At 45.9% G+C, this 21,306-nt stretch overlaps 1 protein-coding gene across 2 annotated transcripts in view; it reads right to left on the bottom strand.

Moving 5' to 3' along the window:
- LOC138295908 (centromere protein J-like) overlaps nucleotides 1-21,306 on the bottom strand; it is a 387,581-nt gene that overhangs the window by 42,034 nt on the left and 324,241 nt on the right. For both annotated transcript variants that reach the window (XM_069234528.1, XM_069234529.1), the window contains 3 exons: nucleotides 11,393-11,536; nucleotides 2,484-2,633; nucleotides 366-465 (listed from right to left, as the gene is read on the bottom strand). In XM_069234528.1, the coding sequence (XP_069090629.1) occupies nucleotides 366-465; nucleotides 2,484-2,633; nucleotides 11,393-11,536 (394 nt within the window). The remainder of the gene's footprint in view (nucleotides 1-365; nucleotides 466-2,483; nucleotides 2,634-11,392; nucleotides 11,537-21,306) is intronic.

Below are 21,306 nucleotides of genomic sequence, written 5' to 3'. Positions count from 1 at the left end.
CCCCTGGGGTGGGGTAGATTTTGGCGCTGCCTCAGGTTTAAGAAAACTCGTAAATCTGGGCACACCCACAGCAACACCCATTGCATGCCCCTTCCATGCCAAGGGCTGCATGTAAAGGGGCCATATTTACAAGCTGGCGTTACGCCACAAAAAGTGGCTTAACGCCACCTTGTAAATACGGTGCAGGGCATTGCGCCACCGGAGTGTCATGAAATGTGACGCTCCAGTGGCGCTAGGGGCTCTTAAATATGTCTCTTTGTTCCTGGGCCCCCCTTGGCATGAGGAAACTTTGTCCTGCTGGTGTCATTATATGTGCAAGTCTAGTCTTGATTTGTCCTCAAGAAAGTTTTGCTAAAAGTGCTTACCTTTTACGTAAGATGTTGAAGAGTTGTCCTTATAGACGCTGAGGTGCGAGACAAGAACCGGGGACTTCCTGTGAGCGTTATTTAGTGGTAGGTGCGCAGCCTACATTAGAATACAAAAGAAGAATTATAAACTAGAAACACGTGGCATATCATATTTATAATATGTTTAATAAAAATTAACTCAACATTTTGTCACCACTATTTAGTGAATAGTAGATAACTCATTCATCAAGCTATAAAAAGGCCCTGGTCTCGGATGCAATAATTATAGCACCTAACAAAATGTGCGGTATTCGGAATTTATCAGGTGTGTCAGTTTTTGCTTATTCCAAATTATGCCCTATAGGGTATAATGTGGATTTCGGTGTGATACCGCACCGAAGTTGGCCTGTATTTATCGGGTATTTTCATCCATTAACTTCCTGAGGTTTGATCCGCCAACACCTATGGAGAAGGGGAATGCAACTGTTAATTACCGGATGAGATAAAGATCATGCCACTGATAATTCCAATCCCTAGGCAACCTGTTGTTTGACCAGAGATCGCAATTTAACAAGGCACTTGTAATCAGTCCCTAAGGTATGTACAGTGAATACGAGTGAAAAGTCTACGACCCATTCCACGATATCCAGTATTCCAGGGAGGTAATATTGTACACAGTATTACCCACCTAGGGATGTCATTAATACCAAGGCCCTGATTTAAAAGGGCCTAGCGCCACTTTAGTGCTGCATTCGCATATTTTTTTTTACGTTAAGGCGGCGCTAAGAAGTCCTTTTCCCTAGCCCATATTTACAAAGTGGCGCAATGCATGCATTGCGCCGCTTTGTAACCCTTTGCGCTAAATTATGTCTGCACCAGGCATAATGTATGCAAAGGGGGCATTCCCCCATTAGGGGGACCGAAAAAAGGGCGCAAAGAAATCTCAGAGATTTCTTTGCATAATGTTTTCAGCACTTTTAATGCCTGCTCAGAGCAGGCGTTAAAAGGAGGCACACCACTGTTTATAATGGGACTCAAAGGGCTTTGCAGGATTAGCGTCAACATTTTTTCCGCTAATCCGGCAAAGCTCCAAACTAGCGTCAAACATTTTGATGCTAGTTCCCCAACTACTACCATGGTGCGCCGTATCTTGCATATGGTGCACACGTGGTGCCATTAGTGGAATGCTAAGAGGTGCAAGAAAAGTGGCACTGCACTAGGTACATCGCCACTTTTATTAAATCTGCCCTCAAGTTCCAGTCTTAATGGGTAATCATGAGATGATCACCAAGGGGCCCTACAGAATGGGAAACATCATGTGGAATTTCCTTATGTTAGCTCGTAATCCCATTCTTTACACTGGGTTCAAGGTCTTCTAGGGATGATGTGGGAACTTTTTTCCCTGTTAGACCATGTAGTATTACCACACCTGTTAATGATGAGTGCGGTAATACGGGAGTTACGGACTCCATCAGGAACTGTGTTTGGGGTATTTTATAAAATATTCCTCAAACTAAATGTATATTAAGACAGCCTGAGCTAAGCAGGGGAAAGAACTCCTTCACAGAGACACTAATAAGCTCAATTTAAGCAAGTCTTTCTCTCAGAGAACGATTTTGGTCTTTTATTCTGATAAAATGATTTTATTAGTTGCACTGGTGCTATCCAGGCCTCTTACTATGCTGCATAAAAGGATATAGCCTCTTATCAAGCATTCTCATGGAAGAAGAGAGATCCGTGTGGTCTTAACTCTCCCCTGTGCATACAAATTCATTCAATGTAAGGCGAAATTAATTTAGCTTCAGGGTTTAATGAGCTTAATAGACCACTGCTTAACTATTAGATCACATTTCCAAAGGTCAGTTGAGAAGATAGCTTAAACTCATATAAAAATAATGTAAAATAGCCTATAAAACTTATCTTCCATCAATGCTCAGAGCTTCAAAATGTTCTACAAGTATTACAAAGCTTATTGGTTGGATATCCATAGGAAATCCATCCAGATCTGTTCTGTTGTGGCCTCCTTGTTATTTGCATGTGTATTCCTGGTGGATTTGTATTTTACATCTATCCTTTTGAAGCTAGCTGCTGATCGCTTGAGGGTCTCATTAAGATTTATGATTCCATCCCCATTACCTTCTCTTGTTCAAACGGCGTTATCCTTCCCTGGTGAGGTGTTCTCCTCCCGATAGGAGTTGTGCTTCTACTGGGCAAGTTGGCAAATGAGGAGCGATCTCTCTCCCTGGATTTCAGGACCTCTGTCCTCTCTCCAACGCTATTTGAAACCTAAATGCAAATGTGATATCTGTTACGTTACATACTATAAACTATAAATATAAAACAAGGTATTGATAGTAAACAGAAGCTTCCAGGATCGTTAAGGCTGCCACCCCTTATGTTAACTGCAGCACCAATAGCTTTACTTGATTTCTGGGAGTATAAAAAATATTTGAGAACTTGCCGATCGATCCCGTGTGCTTTTTCATTTTAACGTAATTATTGCCAGCAACACCCCATTACCTCTAGGAGTCTGTAACCATTTCTGCACTGAATATTCTGAGGAAAGATCTTCTGTTACTTTTAGTTCATTCTCCTCAAAGACCTTTCACCTATCTCCTCATTTTTAGTAAAAATGTACAGTTCGTATAGCGTATACATGATGGGACATATTGAAGAAAAGTGGTGCTGCACACAGTGCAGAGCCACTTTTCTTGCGCCCCTTAGCGCCCCCTAACACCACCATGTGTGCGCCATACTTAAAATATGGCGCACAATGGAGGTAGTTAGGGGACTAGCTTCTGAATTTTTTATGGTAGCCGGCGTTTTGCAGGATTAGTGTAAAAAATCATGACGTAATCCTGCAAGGCACCGGGAGGCCCATTGTAGGCAATGGAAGCCTTCTTTTAATGCCTGCCCTGAGCAGGCGTTAAAAGTGCGGAAACAAATGGTACAAGGAAATCTCTTACATTTTGGATGCCCCTTTTGTATACATTGTACCTGGCACAGGCATAATGTAGCGCAAAGGGTTACAAAGTGGCGCAATGCACGCATTGCACCACTTTGTAAAGAATTTTGGCCTTCTAACACCACTTAGCGTAAAAAAAAATTGCTAATGTGGCATTAGAAGGGCGCTAGGGGCTCTTAAATATGCCCCTAAATGTATTATATGTTATATCTTCTTCCCCTTCTTTAGACTCAGTAACTGTACTGTAGTTCAGGTGACTTCCAATAACAAGTTTGATGCTAAGTCGTGCATCTAATGCTGGCTTTGAACACTTGGAATGTTTAACCCTACACACTGCTAGAGATATCCATGATTAAAACGTTAGTATCGTGCATGTTCTGCACTACAAACCACAACACGGTGCAGCACAGAAATATGTTTTCTTAGTATTGGCCAACCCATGCCCCCGCTCCATCTTGGATTTCCAACGTAGCTATGTTTTCATTCATGCTTTCATCTCTCACTGACACCCGCCTGCACTATGATTTTTTATGGCGCGCTGTACTTGGTGAACCTCGGAGTAAGCTGTCTTGCAACAGCTATATTGATTTGAGGTGTTTTCCTGCTGGATCACTGTAGGCCTATTCATTCATTGATAAGACTGCTATTGTTTCGTGTAACTAGATTTATACTGTCACACCCGAGGACATTAGGTTAGGGTGGAACACATTAATATTCTTTTAGGGGATTGTGCTACAGTGGTGTTAGGGGCTGGAATTAGATAATGATGTAATCAGTATGGTGATACATGGATTCATTGATACATTTTGCTCACTGAGTGTGCAATTTTCACTGAAAAGTTATGTTTTGTTATAAAAATGGGCTCAAACTGGGGGTGAGACATACTTTTGCCAACCAGACTTTCGTCTTGAGCCTTTGGATACTTATCTGATTCTCAGCATATTGATTTTCTGTATATCATAAATTTAGGATGATTTTGTAGATTCTGATCATGCTGTCTATATTTCTCTAAATGCTGCTGGCCTTTATGCCACCGATATTTGAGCCTTATACTAAGTCTTATGCATTTTGACTGATGTTCAGACTATTCATATATTTTTGCCTTCTGTAATGCACTTTAATATTCCAAGGGCCACATTTATACTTTTTGATCCAAAACCGCAGTAACACAGTTTTGAACCAAATGTTTAGATTGCGCCATTCCTGGGCACCAGCATGGCGCCATATATATGGAATGGCGCAAGACTGTGCAAAGGATGGGCTAAGGTAAAAAAAAAATGACATTAGACGGGTGGGGCTGGTGGTATGGGAGAAGGGAGTTTTTCGCCCAAAAATGACATTAGGCTGGTTAGAGGCAAAAAATGCCTCTAACCAGCCTAGCGTCATTTTCAGACGCAAAACCATACATACCACATGACTCCTGTCTTAGAAAAGACAGGAGTCATGCCCACCAATCCAATGGCCAGCACAGGGGACCAGTATCCTGTAGGCATGACCATTGCACCCTGTGCCATGCAGGGGGACCCAAGTTGGGCCCCCGATTGCACTTTAGTTAAAAAAAAAAAATACTTACCTATACTTACCATACTTACCTGGGATGGGGTCCCCCATCCTCCGGTATCCCTATGGGGTGGGTGGGGGTGTCCCTAGGGCTTGAGGAGGGCACCTGTGGACCCATTCCATGGTGTTTAACCATGGAAATAGGTCAGCAGGTCCCCTAACATATGGTCTGACTCAGGTTTAAATAATGGTGCAAAGCAAGCTTTGCACCGTTATTTAGCCCCTCCTTCCACCCATGTGTCATTTTAGCACAGGGTATGAATATGGGGCTATGGGGTTAGCACCATTTGTTAGACAGGAACGCCTACCTTGCACCTCATTGATGCAAGGTAAGTTCATGCATTTAACAAATGGAGCAAACTCCAATAATTTGACGCTAGATGAGTCTAATGTCAAAATATAAATATGGAGTTAGTTTTGTGCCGAATTTGTATAAAAAATGACGCAAATTCGGCGCAAATGGAGTATAAAGGTGCCCCCAGGTAACCCTTCATGAGTCCAAATTTTACTCGTCTCTGAAAGGTTTCTTTAATTGATAATGCTATTTCAAAGGCTATTTAGAATATAATGGGGGTCATTACAACCCTGGCGGACGGTGTTAAAGCGGCGGTAAGACCGCCAACAGGCTGGCGGTCTTTTTTTGAGTATTATGACCATGGCGGTTATCGCCATGGTCATCCACCGCTTCTCCGTTCCGCCCCCCAGGGCGGAGACGACCGCTTGGCTGGAGACCTGGGTCTCCAGCCCGGCGGCCGTGACAATACCGCCACCGGTATTTCGACCCGGCTTACCGCCGTGGATTTCCAGCGGTAGGAACCGCCATGAAATCCATGGCGGTAAGCACTATCAGTGCCAGGGAATTCCTTCCCTGGCACTGATAGGGGTCTCCCCCACCCCCAACCCGACTCCCTCCCCTACACCCCCCACCACCCCTGCCACCCCCCAAAGGTGTCAGGACCCCCCTCCCCACCCCGACCCCTGACATTACCTTACACATACACACCCGACACGCACGCAGGCACCACCAACACACATACACGCACACACCCCGACATACATGCCAACATCCATACACACAGACACGCACACCCACATTCAAACATACACGCACACACCCATACAGACATACCTACAGACATACACGCACTCATTCCCAAACACACACCACCACCGCAAGCATACACTCACTCACACACCCCCTCTACATACACACACGCACACCCCCATGCACGCACACAACACACAACACCCCCCCACCCCGCTCCCTTCACGGACGATCGACTTACCTGTTCTGTCTATCCTCCGGGAGGGGACGGCAGCCATGGGGGCAGCTCCGCCGACACCACACCGCCAACAGAACACCGCCACGCCGAATCACAGGTCGTGATTCGCTGGGCGGTGTTCTGTTGGCGTGGCGTGGAGGTGGAGCAACCTCCACTTCCCCGCAGCCCGTCAGTATGGCTGTTGGCGGCTCCCCGTCGGAAAAACGAAGTTGTAATGACCCCCAATGTTTGGACACATTTCCTCATCTATTCTTGAGGACAACACCGCTCCCAATTCTTTGCAGGTGTTTTATCTCATCTTGTAAAATTTTAAAAGATAGCGCCTATAAAACCATGTATATTTTTTTAAAAGATTATTGTTGGAAATTGGATTGCATGACTGGGGTGTGAGACCTGGTCAAGCAGCTACCACAATCCTAGTCAGGGCAAGGCACTAGCAACCCCACTAAATTCACCTGTGCTCAACAGCCTGGTTGCTTAGCACAGAGCATTCGGACTTAACAGAGAGGTAATGTGTAAAGTATTTGTGATACACTGCAAACAGTAAAGCAGTGAAAACACTACACAAAAGATCACATTTTAGGTTAGACAAATAGAGTGTATTTTATTTGATAAATAAAACAAGACTAAAAAAGACCAAATCCAACCAGTATAACCAAAGTTATGAATTTGTAATAAAGTTAAAAATAGCACCTAACAGTAGCGGCTCACCAGGGTTACATAGGATGGGTTGGGGCGGGGTGGCATGCGCGATGGTTGGGAGGGCAGGGCGGTAAAGACATTTTAATTAATTAAAAATAAAAATAAAATAAACTTACCTCTGCGTCGCTTCTCGCCGCACCCCTCCTCTCTTACGTCCTGCAGGCAGGAACAGACTCAGAGCAGTGTCAGGATTGGCTGGGAACACCCAGCCAGGGTGCTCCCAGGCAGACTGGGAGCCTGTGCAGGCCCTGTCCAGCCCAGCAACTGTGCCTTCTGCACATGTATGTTTGGCCAGCCTGCGATGGCCGGCCAAACATACATGCGCAGTGAGGGGAGTGCACAGTGCCCTAATGTATTTTCAACCATTGTAAGCTGTCTACTAAAATGGTTTTGTGCTGTAACGAAAATCTGAGTACAAATTGAGTGTTTTTAAACTGCTTTGTACTTTATACTAAAGTGTTGCTAAAGTGTAACTTTTGATTGGCAGAAGGTACAATGTCAAAGAAGCGTGCTTTTAAATTAATTTCTGTCTTTTTTTTTTTTTACTTTGCATATGTCTTTTATATACTTATGAGCTGTGCACATTGCGCTGCTTTGAACTGCCCTGCTAGGATGGTCAATGTCTATGCAGCCCCAGCTAGCAGTTTACAGAACTTTCCACCTTCATTTTGTAAGTCCCGCACAGGGATGAATAGGTGATAAGAAGAAAAGGAGGAGGCTGATCGACCAGTACAGCTGATGGACTAAGGGGCATATTTATACTCTGTTTGCGCCGCAATCGGCGCAAACCCTGCCCCATATTTATACTTTGACGTCCGACCCCGTGGGCGTCAGAATACCACCATGTGCGTAATTCTTTGGAAGGGGGAACCAGCCTTGTGTTAATTATATGCAAGGTAGGCGTTCCCTTCCAAAAAATGAATTTAAGGCCTGTGCTCCTTATTTATACTCTGGCGTCATTTTGACGCACAGGAGGGGGTGGGTCTTTAGTGAGCGATTGTTGAGTCAGTGGGATCTGACGATGTCCGCAAGAGGGGGTCATATAGATGTTCAATAGAGTGGGGCTGAGGGATGATCCTTGGGGCTCACCGGACATGATGTCCTTGGGAGGGGAGGTGAAAGAGGTAGGTGGATGCTCTGGGTTAATTCTGAGAGAAATGAGATGATCCTCTTGAGGGCGTGTTGTTAAATGCCGATGTTGTGGAGTCTGTCGATGAGGATGTGGTGGGCGACAGAGTTGAATGCTGCAGACAAGTCAAGGGGAATCAAAGCCACTGTTTCTCCTTGGTCAGGAGGGTTCTGATGTAATCTATTGTGATGATAAACAAGGTCTCAGTGCTAGGGTTGGGCTGGAAACCTGATTGTGATGCGTTGAGTAGGTGGTTTCATTCTAGGTAGTCGGTGAGCTTTTGGTTGATGGCCTTCTCAAGTACTTTGGCTGGGTATGGGAGCAGGGAGATCAGCCGGTAGTTCTTGAGGTTGCTGGGGTCGGTGAGGGCTTCTTTAGGAGAGTTCTGATGTCTGCGTGCTTCCATCCAACTGGGAAGGATGCTGTGGAGATGGAAGCATTGAAGAGGTTGGTGAGTTCACCACTGATTATGCTGGATCTGAGGTTGAAGAGATGGTGGGGGCAAGGATCGGTAGGTGCCCCAGGGAGGATGGAGGACAGGATGGTAGCAGTGGTCTGGACATCAAGTGGGGAGCAGGTGGTTATGACTGGGCTGGGGTTCGCTTCTTGGATGAGGTTGTCAAGGACGTGCAAGGTGGGTTGGGGGTCAAAGTTGTAGATGTTGGCAATCTTGCTGTGGAAGTAGTTGGATAGTGAGTCACAGAGTTGTTGGGAGGAGTGTACTGTGTTTTCTGTGACAGTGGGGTTGGAACAAAACATTTATTGAGTTACTTGGTGTGGTTGGCTAAGGTGTCAATGCAGTCCTTGATGGTTGCTCTGTGGACCTCCTTGCCGGTGGTAGTCATTGACAGGTGTTTTTTGTGTGCAGCTTTGTCGGGGGGTCCTTGGAGATGCACCATCGCTTCTCGAATAGAAGCCAGTTGCGTTTGGTAGTTCTGAGCTTTGGGTTGTACCAGTTGGCTTGTCTTGACATTATTTTGGATTTTGCCGGTTTCAGAGGGGTGTCTTTGTCACTGCATTTGCTGATCTAGGTGGAGAAGTTGTGGACGGCCTGGCCTGGTCGAGGTTTGCTGAGGTGTCGGGTGTTGTGGTGCTGAGAGTCTCCATCCATTGGCTCTCAGTTACCTTTCCTCAGCTGCAGTGGATGGCGCTTTGGTGCTTGGTGAAGGTGTGCTGGGTCTTAGAAATGGTAAAATGGGTGATTGTGTTGTTGGTCCAGGAAAGGTCCATGGTTTGGGTGAATTTGATTCTGTCATTGGCGGAGAAGATGGTGTCTAGGTGTGTCCGGCTCTGTGGGTGGGTTTGGTGACTAGTTGGGTGAGTTCGATTTTGTTGAGGTTCTTCAATAAGGATGTGGAGTTGGCATCCTTGGGGTCCTCGATGTGGAAGTTGAAGTCGCCGAGCAACACGTAGTGGAGTGAGTCGATGGAGAGGGGGGACGATGATGTTGCTGATGCCTTCCCAGAATGCTAGCCGGGGGCTTCATGGTCTGTATGCAAGGGAACCTCTTATGATTGTCTTGACGTCAATGTGTAGTATGAAGTTAAGGTGCTCAACGAAAGGCATTGTGTCATCGTTAGTGCCATAGTATTGGATGGTTTCCTTTAATATTAAGGCAATTCCTCTGCCTGCTTGTTGGGGTGGTCCTAGCGTATCACCCTATCATTCTGTATCCATCAGGGGTGGCGGTGGCGATGTCAGGGTTGGAGGTGGGGTTGAGCCATGTTTCAGTGATGAAGGGGATGTCTGGGGTGAGGGTGGTGATGGTGTCCCAGATTTCCATGGCATGTTTGCTGAGGGAGCAGGCGTTGAGTAGAATGCAGTGTAGTGGGTGTGGGTTGATGGTGGTCTCCTGGGAGGTAGTGGTGTTGGATCCTGTGTGGGTAGGCGGTCCTGTGAGGCAGGAGAAGAGGCAGTGGTAGAAGGCAAAAGGTCTTTCAGTGGAGTGCAGGGAGGATGTGCAGTAGCGGGATTCTTGGCATCCGATGTTGCGGTCTTAAGCTCGCCTGCAAAGTAACAGCAGATGGTGGGGGATCAGGAGTCCTGGCGATGGGTGCAGTCCAGGCGCAGACAGGCTTAGATGAGCTTTCCTTTGGCATGCCGGCGGTGTGCTTGTGCTGCGGTCTTTAATAAACAAACCTCAGGGAGAGGGGCTGGGGAGGCCACAGCTGGGCAGAGTGGGAACAGGGCAGAGCGGGAGGTGCAAAGAGGAGGGCGCGAAGAGAACGGTGAGAAGTCTGGTGGCAGGAAGTCGGGGGGTTGGGGCTGCTGGCTTTTGGCTCTGGCTCAGGTTTCTAGGACAGGAGCAGCTTGAGGGCCGTGTTGACAGCAGGAAGAGCAGGAGGCCTGTTACATGGGTGGAATGCAGATTTTGACGCAAACCCAGATTTAGTAAAGTCTGGAAGCCTACTTTTACGGCAAAATCGTGTTCCTACTTAAGGCTGCCATTACAAGGAGAAATATTTATTTTTCTCCTTGTCACTTTCTACAAAGAGGAATGCGCCTGAAAGATCAGTTTTTGTGCAGAAGGATGTACCTTCCTCCAAACAACTATTCTAATCACAATGCACCCTGGTGGCATGGAGCCTGCTTTGGAGCTAGGCTGCCAAAAATGCACCAGCGCAAGGAGAGAGCAGAAGTGCTACTTTTGTAAAGATACCACAGTCCTTCTCTCTCCGTTTTCATGCAACTCAGCCGAGCAAGTTCCCTTGCTGCATTGTGTTATGTGAAAATTTAGTAAATCCAGGCCCTGTTCTACTCCTGAAATTCATGAGTAAGCCAATCCTAGTCATACTCCATTCTTTGGGAATCAGGCCAACAGACTCAGGATGTATCATTTGCACTCGCAGATGGCACTTTTTGCTTACTGAAATGAACACTAGATTCGAAGAAGGTTTTTTTAATTAAGGCTGGGTTTTGTCAACTAAATAATTCCAATGGTGTTGTTTTAGGTCTGCATCATAGACCACAATCTATTTTTATCCCTGTTATTTGCTTCTCTTTCTCACCCAAGCCATGTTAATACAACGGCAAATACATAATGAAAAACACTCTTCCAATCTAAGCTTCCCAAAGGCCCCCACAACCACCTTTCAAAGATTTCCAACTCACAACCATTGCACAAGTTGAATGTATTTGTTCATAAAGGTTCACTAAGGAATTCAATTTTGTCACTTCATTAGTATACAACGAATCTCCACATGAAAATGACAATTCAAATAGAGTGCTAATTTGAACACAGTTTCTTTAGTCAACACCCCCTCTCCAGAGTTGATATGGGGTAATTTATTCTGTAATTGTTAAACGTTTTTGAGTGATCTAAGGACAAGTTGATTGCAACACAACTGTATCATAGAACTGCTCTAATTCTCTGATTAAATAGGTGGTTTTGTAGGTTTTTCCATACTTTAATATTTGCTTCTGCAGAATTCCGGTGTTCAGATGGTGTCTTCCGCCCCACAGGTGTGGTACTGCGACTCTTAGGTGTGCTGCGCCCCAATCTCTCCTCCTTTCTTGATGGTGAGGTCCCTCTCAATATTGCCTGAGAAAGCTAAAATAAAAGGATATGTTGGAGTTAGAGAGTGGAAGCTTAAGGGTTGTTGGCGCCACAGGAAAGGAATATTTTGAGGCATTCTATTTGGTACAACCTTAAATGTATCACACATTTCCAGCTAAGCCAGGCCCTCATGGTGTCAAGCAATGTGAATTATACACTAAACCTTCATAAACGAGGGCATGAAAAAACAGCTAAAAGCTCAAGCTGCCTGATGTCTGCCAGTCAAACAGTACCAGAAAAGAGGCTTGAGCAAGCACTGATCAAGCTATTTCTTTTGAAACTCAGATCCACATTTTTTGGGCTTGGAAATATTTTACATAATAATTAGGCCCATATTTATACTTTTTGACGCAAAACTGCGCCAGTGCAGGTTTTCGTCAAAACGTTTAAAGCCGGCTACCGCCATTCCAACGTGCCAGCTGGGCGTCATATTTAAGGCATGACGGTAGCCGGTGCTGCGGCCTTGTTAATGTCAAAATAAATTACTCTAACCGGGCAGCAGAGGCGTAGGGAACACTGGGGGTTGTGCGTCAAAGAATGGTGCAAGTCAGGCTAGAGTAAAAAAAAAATGAGACTAACCTGACTAGAGTCATTTTTTGACACATAACCCCCATGGAAATGACTCCTGTCTTAGCAAAGACAGGTGTCATGCCCTCCTGCCCAAAGGGCATGCCCAGGGGACTTCTGTCCCCTGGGCATGGCCATTGGGCAAAGTGGCATGTATGCCACCTTAAAAAAAAAAACAATTACTTACCTCTACTTACCATTGATGGGTCCCCCCATCCATGGGTGTCCTCCAGGGGTGGGCAGGAGTGGCAGGGGGCATCCCTGGGGGCATGGAAGGGCACCTGCGGACTGCTTCCATGGTTGGAGAGCATGGAAATGAGCCCACAGGTCCCTTAACGCCTGCCCTGTCCCAGGCATTAAAAAACGGCGCAAATCAGGCTAGGTGCCATTTTTTAAGGCCAGCCTTCTCCTGTGCGTCCAAATGATGCAGGAAGATAAATAAGGCCCGCATGCCTTAGAGTCATTTTTTGCACGGGAACGCCTACCTTGCATGTCATTAGCTCAAGGTAGGTTTTCACGTGCAGAAAATGACTCAAACTTCATAACTTCGGCGCTGGACGGGTCTAGTGCCAAAGTATAAATATGGAGTTAAGTTTGCGGCTAATTTGCATTACAAACAATGATGCAAATCTGGCGCAAACGGAGTATAAATATGGGCTTTAGTGTCTAACTAGCCTGTTTCTTCTATTGCAAAAAACTATGCAAGGGTGACTTGGTGGATATTTAGTGACCTAGTGAATAATATAAAAATACAACATAAATACATAGCACTTGAAAATCTACCTTTAGTTGCCAGATCTCCCTAATCACAAACAAATGCCCCAATACAACTGACATACTCGCTGCAACAGGGAAAATCAAAGCACTCTGCAAAGAATTTTGATAATCCCAATCGGTAACAACCCACAATTTTGTCCTTAATTCTCTTGTCCTTTCTTAGCTCTCATTCTTGTCTCTTTATTTAGACATCTCTACCTAGAGAGTGACCTCTGGCCCTGCTGAGAAAAAGACAGGGGAAGAGAATGCAACAGCTACATAAGTAACACAGAGGGGTATACTTGGAGATAGAGAGAAGGTAGAGAGATATGTGAGGTAAATAGACAAAGGTGAAGTAACCAGAAAGAAAGTCAGAGAGAGGCAGGTAGAGTGGTGAGTAAGATTTTAGAACCAGATACGGAGATAGAGAGAGACAGAGAAATGGAGATGGCGAAAGATGGATGCCAAAGGGAGAGGGTTGGGGTACACCCAGAGGTGAGTCAGAAGTAGAAGTGGACAGGTAAATAGATGTTGTAGTGAGAGAAGAATGGGCACATTCAACCAGAAAACGAGCACTGAAGTAGAGAGAGAGGCAAAATGAGAAGTAAGGTACAGAAAGACAAGTCAGGTAACGAGAATAGGGAGAAAAGTGAGAAAGATAGAGAGGTAGGGCAATGACTGAAACAGAGATGACGTGTTAACAAAAAAGAGGTGAAAAGAGGTGAAATAGGAAGAAGTGTGGCACAGAAAAAGGGTGTGGTTGATACAGTAGTAGAGAGAGGATGAGGTAAAGAGAGTGGTGCAATAAATAGAGACAGGGAGATTGGAGTATCAAGAAAGGTGAGGTAGGGAGGGTGAGATTATACAGAGGAGAAGAGTGAGCAGATAAAGAGGGGAGGTAGTGAAAGGGAAAAATAGATAGAGGTAGAAGAAATGAGGTGGAGGAAAAGGAGTGAGGAAATAAGATTGGTTGAAGTACAGAGGCAAGGAAGAGAGAACAAAAGTAGAAAGAGAGACAGGGCAGGTAGAGAGGTGAGGTAGTGAATGATTGGTAAGGTAAGTTGAGAGATTGGTAACAATGAAAGAGGTGGGATAGACAGAAAGGAGTTGTAAGAGAGATGTGGGTAACGAGAATAATGAAGTACAGATAGCGGTGAAGTAGAGAGTGGTGAAGTAGCAAGCAAGAGAGGTGATACAAAAGGAGAGAGATGTAGAAAAGTGAGGTAAAGAAAGATGATGAGGAGAGAGAAGTAAAGTTGATAAAGGGGCATACAGGGACCTGAGATTGATATAGGGGTATTTGGTATAGAGAGAGATGAAAGAGATGGAGACCTAAGCACAAAGAGGGGTAGAGAGAGAGAGAGATGAGGTTGTGAGATACAGGTAGATATTGGTGGTCAGAGAATGGTGAGGTAGAGACAGTAAAACTAGAGTAATGGGGTTAAGTTCAAGAGAGATGGATAGATGTATGGAGTGAGGTAACGTGTTAGGCATGATGTACAAGAGATATTGTGTGAAATAAAAGAGGTATGAGGCAGTCATGCATGGGAGGCAGAGAAAGTGAGGTAAAGGGTGACAGAAGAGGAAACATGGAGACATAGGACTAGATAGAGAAGTGAGGTTGAGAGAGGAGTTGGGATTTAGTGATTGTTGAGGTCCACAGAAATTAGATAAAACAAGATACAGAGGTGGAGAGAGATATGAAATAGATGAGGGTAGTATTGAATGAGAGGGGAGGGGTAGAGAAAGAGGCAAGGTAGAAAGAGGGTCGTAAGAGTAAGAGGGAGTTAGAAGGAGAAAAAACTGAGAGGTAAGAAGGATGAGCAGGGTGGGGAGAGAGAGAAAGAGATGGTTGGGTGAGAGACAAGTGAAGTAGAGACAAGGTCAGATAGAGAAGGTAGAGAGATGTGAGATAGCGATAGGTGGAGAGAGAGAGAGAGAGAGAGAGAGAGAGAGAGAGAGAGAGTGTTAGATGTGGATGTAGACAGCAAGATGTTGAGAAAAAGAGAAAAGATATGAAAGATAGAGAGAGAGTCTTCTAAATGTCCCAGTTACTATACCAGAGGACCCCTTTGAAGTTGGGGGACCTGAGTAATTGTCCATTTTGCCCATGCCTTAAAATGTCTCTAATGCTAGAGTGTTGCAAATGAGATTACATTTGTGACTAAATATTTATTATTCTTAATTCCACATCCACTAACTGAGACTATTTTTGTGATGCAGTGATAAAGGTGAAATAGTGGATGCAATATGTTTTTAGGTTGATGGACAGTTTGACTATGATATAGCTGAAGAACACCACTTGATGAAGATGGGTGGGAAGGTGAAAAGATCTTCCTGACATCAGTGACAAATGACATGGCTTTATGCAATCTTGAAAAGAATCTACAATGCGGTTATAGTTGCTAAAGAACTAATTTGGGGGCATATTACTAAACCATCACACAATGCAGAGCAGCTGTCAGAGTTGCTATGCCATGTTGCGTGAAGGGAAGACAGCTGAATGGCACCATCTCTACTAAGGTATGGTGCTCTTCAACTCTCTACCTACACAGTGCAAGCATATTTGCACCATGCTGTAAGGATGCTTGCATTACAAAGAAGATTGTTTTTGAGCAGGAAGGGACGCTATTTTGCAAAAAAACAATTCTAAGAGGACATGGCCATTTAAATACAATAATAAGGTAAAAGGTAAAACACAACACACAATAAAAATCTCCCACTATTTTATACAAATCGTACATATTTTGATCTTTAAAATGACACCAAAACAACAAAAATCAAATATAGGAAACCGGAGTTATACATTTTTAAAGATTAAAATAAAAAAAATTGCTTTCTAGTGCTTAGAAATCCATAGCACCAAATGGGAAAATCTGTTTGAGTGTCACCAGGACCAAGTCAAAGTTTGGGGCTGACTGCCATTGAGCCCTGCTCGGAGAGGCAGGAGCCCTCGGTAAAAACTTTACCTTCGCACTTACAAACTTTTCTGGAGCTTTTCCCTCTTGACATTGTGTGGTCCCCCTCAGCAAGCCGATTTCGATGTAGTGTCGTCGGCCTGCTGTTACACAGGACCCTGGTCAAATCCTGGAAGCCTGGAGCTCCAGAGCTTTCACCAGCACTAACCTTAAGTCCTGGCTGGGTCTCGGTTGAAGGTAGTCGGCTTGACTCACGACGGGGAGTCCGTCCAATTATGGAGATTTTTCCAAAAGTTGCTCCAAACTTCTCCAACAGTCTTCAAACTTCCAGATGTCCTTCCAAAAGTTCTCCTTTGGGTCTCAAAGTGTCTAAAACATAAGTCCAAAGGTCCAGAAACCCTGAGCTGGTCCTTGGATGTTTGGGAATTCAATTCCCACAATTCACCTGGCAAAATCCTTGCAAGTTCACTGGACACACTGCAAGCTGAGGACGTTTGTGGAAGCTAGTGCAGGGAAGCTATTTTTACCTGTTACTTTCAGAGAGCCCACTCCTTAGGCCCTCATTATGAACAGGGCAGGATTTCCCGCCGTGTTCAGGCTGGCGGTCTAAACACAGACCACCAGCCTGTTGAGGACCCCGCCGGCCCAATAAAGAACATTCCGCTGAGCCGGCAGACAGAAACAGTGTTTGCGACAGCCGGCCTAGCGGAATGCTGGGACTGGACACTGCCGACAGCTCCACATGGAGCCGTCATCAATGTTGCAGTGCGGCGGGTGCAGCAGCACCCGTCGCGCATGTCACTGCCCGTAAATTGGGCAGTGACATGCCAAGTGCATGGGCAATGCAGGAGCCCCCATTTCACCAGCCTTTTCCTGGCGGGGGACACCACTAGGGAAAGGCTGGTGGACACAGGTTCTTTATCTGGCAGGCAGCGCTGCCGTGTCGGATAAGGAACTCCGCCATCGTCAGGCTGTCTGGCGGCATTAGCCTGGCGGTGGCGGAGTTCTGCCTGTGGCGGTCATGCCATGAACATTATATGGCGGTCCGGACCACCATGCCGGTGGCGGTAATTTCCGCCGCCGCCGGCATGGCGGTCTGGACCGCCAAGTTCATAATGACCTCCTTAGTCTTTTTAAGAGCAAAGAAAAGTTGTTTGTGCTGTTGCTCCAGTGTGAAACAGGAGCAATACTTCAGTATGCAGGCCTCTGGGTTGCAGACCAGGGTTCCAACAGGGCAGTCCTTCTTCTTCTTGTGGTTTCAGGATGCAGATCTGAATTGCAAATACACATCAGCCTCTTTTATTCAATCATCTTGGGGGACAGTCTGCAAGGTGCCAACCAGAAGCATGACAACTTCCTCCAAAGAGTAGCATCTTCTTGTCCCATAAAACACTGCACTTTCCAGGATGGATGATTGTCTTCCAGAGGAGCAAGACCTGGCTAAACCAACCCATTAGTGTAGCTCATTTACATTAACTTCCCCTCTGGACATTTGGAAATTCCTCTCCTACGCCCACTATCTATCTGTGGGATACAGGGTGATAGGGCAGGCCTGGCTGCATTACTTTCTGACTAGCTTCTTTTTAGAACCTCAGCTTGATTTACTCAGGTCCCTTCCTGGCCTGGCCTCAGCAGCTACCTACCTCCCCCATACATAATCTCTGCTCCAGTGAGATAACTTCACCTGATCAAGCAGCCTGGCTAATCCTGTTAGGGCTTACCAATCAGGAGATACCACTACTAGCCTGGAATTTGGCTTATAGAAAAGAAAGTCTTATAACGTATTTTGTGTATTAGTTATGATAAATTCAACAATGGCAAGTTGGTAGATTTATCATTACCATTCATTTGAGTCCTTTCATGACAGAGTTAGCTCCTTCCTAGCAATACTTATGCTTATGAAAGATATTTCTACTTTAGCCTATGAAGCTAACTTTCTACAGTGAGGAAAATCTAAAGATGCAGTTTTTCCCTCACCAGGGCATATAAAAAATATTTTCTAATGTCTCTGCTTATAGTTACATGGAACCCCACTCCTGGGGCATCTAGGTGACACCATGGGGGTGACATATGTATAAATAAGTTAGTCTATCACTAGGGAAGTACCTTAAATCCCAAAGTCGAATTTGCACACATTTTACCTTTTTAAAGACACTCTGCAAGGAAGGGCTGCCTTTTAAAATGAAAGCAGGCAACACAGTAGTGCACACTCCAGTGCAGGACATCTACTGGGCCTCTAAATATCCCTGCCCTAATATATACCAGGGACTTATGGGTAGTTTATATCCTCCCTAGGGAATTATACGTTTGATCATTGACAATTGTAATTGGGATACTTTACCATATACCATTTATTCAGAGCACTGGCCTTGGGACTGTTTAACAGAGCCCAGGGCATAGTCAGGGTCAGTTAACACCAGTATCAGTCAGGAAACATTGGGGTGAACATGCTAAAAGGGATGACTTTCTCACATGGTCCCCTCCCAAACGAAAGGTGATGGGTAGTTACCATACACCCTGGTAGTCCTCATCAGCTATGTGGAAGAACCTGGAAAGTCCATCTGCATTAGCATGGGCCACACCTGGTCTGTGTTCCACTGTGAAGTCCATCCACTAAAGGGAACTGGAACACCTCGACAATTTGGGATTACCCCCCCCCCCTCATCTGCATGAGCCACCTGAGAGGTCTGTGGTCAGTTTGAACATGAAAGTGAGTACCAAACAGGTATGGTCTCAGCTTTTTCGGAAACCAAACCACAGCAAAGGCTTCCCTCTCAATGACACTCCACCTCTTATCTTTGGGGAGCAGTCGCCTGCTGATGAAGGCAACTGGCTCATCAAGCCCCACTTCATTTACCTGTGCCAACACTGCCCCAATCCCATGCTCTGAAACATCTGTCTAAACCACAAATTTCCTTTTGTAATCAGGGACAAGCACCACTGGTGCTGAACACATAGCGTTTTTCAGAGTGTCAAAGGCCTTCTGACACTCTGGAGTCCATATGACTCTCTTTGGCATATTTTCAGAAGTGAGTACTGCCAGAGGAGCCACAATGGTCCCAAAATTCTGAAAAAATATTCTATAATATCCGGTCAAACCAAGGAAGGTCCTGACTTGTATCTGGGTGGTAGGAGCAGTCCAATCAAATATGGTTTAGATTTTAGCCTGGAGGGTTTTTACATGGCCTCTGCCTACATGATGTCCCAGGTACACAACTGAACTGTGCCCTATTTGAGACTCACTGGCCTTAATAGTCACGCCTCCCTGCTGCAGGGCCTGAAGCACTTCCTTCAGGTGGTTTAAATGATCCTCCAAGTTACACAGCTATATAATCCAGATAAGATGCACTGAACTGCTCCAGCCCAGACAGGATCCTGCTCACCAACCTTTGGAAGGTGGCAAGGGCATTCTTTAAGCCAAAGGGCATTGCTTTGAACTGGTAATGTTCCTCTGGTATGGTGAATGCTGACTTCTCCTTTGCTAATTCATTAAGGGCAATCCGGCAGCAGCCTGAAGTCAAATTTGAGGTACTCAGGCCATGATTTATAATTTTTGGTGCGAAACTGCACTAACGCAGTTTTGCACCAAAAGGTTTAGGACCAGCTTAAACCATTTCTGTGCACCAGCCGGGCACCATATCTATGGAATGGTGCAAGCCGGTGCAGCACAAAAGTTATGGCGTTTGAGTCATTTTGTGGACGTGAAAACCTACCTTGGGCTAATGACATGCAAGGTAGGCGTTCCCATGCAAAAAATGACTCTAAGGCATGTGCGTCTTATTTATCCTCCGGTGTCAAAATGAGGCACAGGAGGAGGCGGGCCTTAAAACAAGGCACCCAGCCGGATTTGCGCCATTTTTTAACACCTGGGTCAGGGCAGGCGTTAAGGGACCGGTGGGCTCATTTCCGTGGTCGGAGACCATGGAAGCAGTCCACAGGTGCCCTTGCCTGCACCCAGGGACACCCCCTGCCACCCTCGCCCACCCCTGGAGGACACCGATGGATGGGGGACCCATCCATGGTGAGTGCAGGTAAGTATAATCTTTTTTTTTAAGTGGCATTGGGGGCCTAACTTGGGCCCCCCTACATGCCACTGTGCCCAATGGCCATGCCCAAGGGGGCTTGACTCCTGTGTTTGCTAAGACAGGAGTCATTTCCATGGGGGTTGTCCATCAAAAAATGTCACAAGTCAGGTTAGAGCCAATATTTTTTACTCTAACCTGACTTGCACCATTCTTTGGTGCACAACCCCCAGTCTTCCCTTCACCTCCACTGCCCTGTTACCGTCATTTATTTTGACGCTAACCAGGCCGCAGCGCCGGCTAACGTCATTCCGTAAATAAGGGGCCTGGCTGGTGCGTTGGAATGGCGTTAGCCAACTGTAAACTTTTTGACGCAAACCTGCCCTGGTGCTGATTTGCATCAAAAAGTATAAATATGGTCCAAAGTGTGCCCCACTCTGGAGGGTCTTTGCAAGCAGGCAGCTGGTGACAACTCTGGATCTCACCTGATATACTGGAAGAATGATCTCCGGTATAGTGAGCCCAAGGTTGCTGAGCCTGGGGCAGCCCATGTGCTGGTGGTACCCCAGTGTTTCAGAGCCTATCTAATGGGTCTGGCTCATGATGCACCACTGGCAGGTCCTTTGGGGCATTAAAATACCCTTGAGAGGCTTATCACCTACTTTTATGGGCCCCAAATGAGGAAGGCCTCAGATGCATTCTGCAGGACCTGCTAAATCTGCCAGGCAAGTGGCAAATCTGGGAAGAGTTGCAAGACTCCTCTTCAACCGTTCCCTGTCATGAGCTCCCCTTTTGAGTATGTGGGCATTTACATTGTGAGGCCTCTGGATCCCAAGTCAGCTATTGGCAACCGGTTTATCCTGGTCTTGGTGGACCATGCCACCCGGTATCCGGAAGCTATCCCTCAGAGGACAGTGACTGCACCCACAGTGGCCTCCGCACTTGTGGGGATCTTTACCCATGTGGCCTTCCTCTAGGAGGTGGTATCTGACTGGGGTACCAATTTCATGTTGTTATACATGAAGGCCTTGGGGAAGGCGTGTGGTGTTACCTACGAGTTCACCAAGCCTTACCACCCCCAAAAGAATGGGTTGGTTGAAAGGTTCAACCATACCCTGAAAGGCATGATTATGGGTCTCTCAGAACCCATGAGGCATAAGTGGGACATCCTGCTACCTTGACTCTTGTTTGCCTACAGGGAGGTACAGCAGAAGGGGGTTGGCTTCAACCCCTCTGAACTTCTTATGGCTACCCTGTGAGAGGGCCTCTCACTTTGGTGAAGGAGGGCTGGGTGCAAGCTCCAAAGAAGCCACCCCAGGATGTATTCAGTTACATGCTAGCCTTTCGGAACCAGACAGCCTGCTTATGGAAACTCGCCAAAGAAAATATTGAGGGCAGCCAGGAGGACACGAAATGTTGGTACAACCAGAATACTACTCTTGTTGAGTTTCAGCTTGGCCTGAAGGTATGAGTGATATCCCCGGTAGAGCCCTGTGCTCTC

The sequence above is a fragment of the Pleurodeles waltl genome, chromosome 5 (genome assembly GCF_031143425.1).
Source record: "Pleurodeles waltl isolate 20211129_DDA chromosome 5, aPleWal1.hap1.20221129, whole genome shotgun sequence".
Lineage (NCBI taxonomy): Eukaryota > Metazoa > Chordata > Amphibia > Caudata > Salamandridae > Pleurodeles > Pleurodeles waltl.
This window is presented reverse-complemented; position numbering and strand designations above follow the sequence as displayed.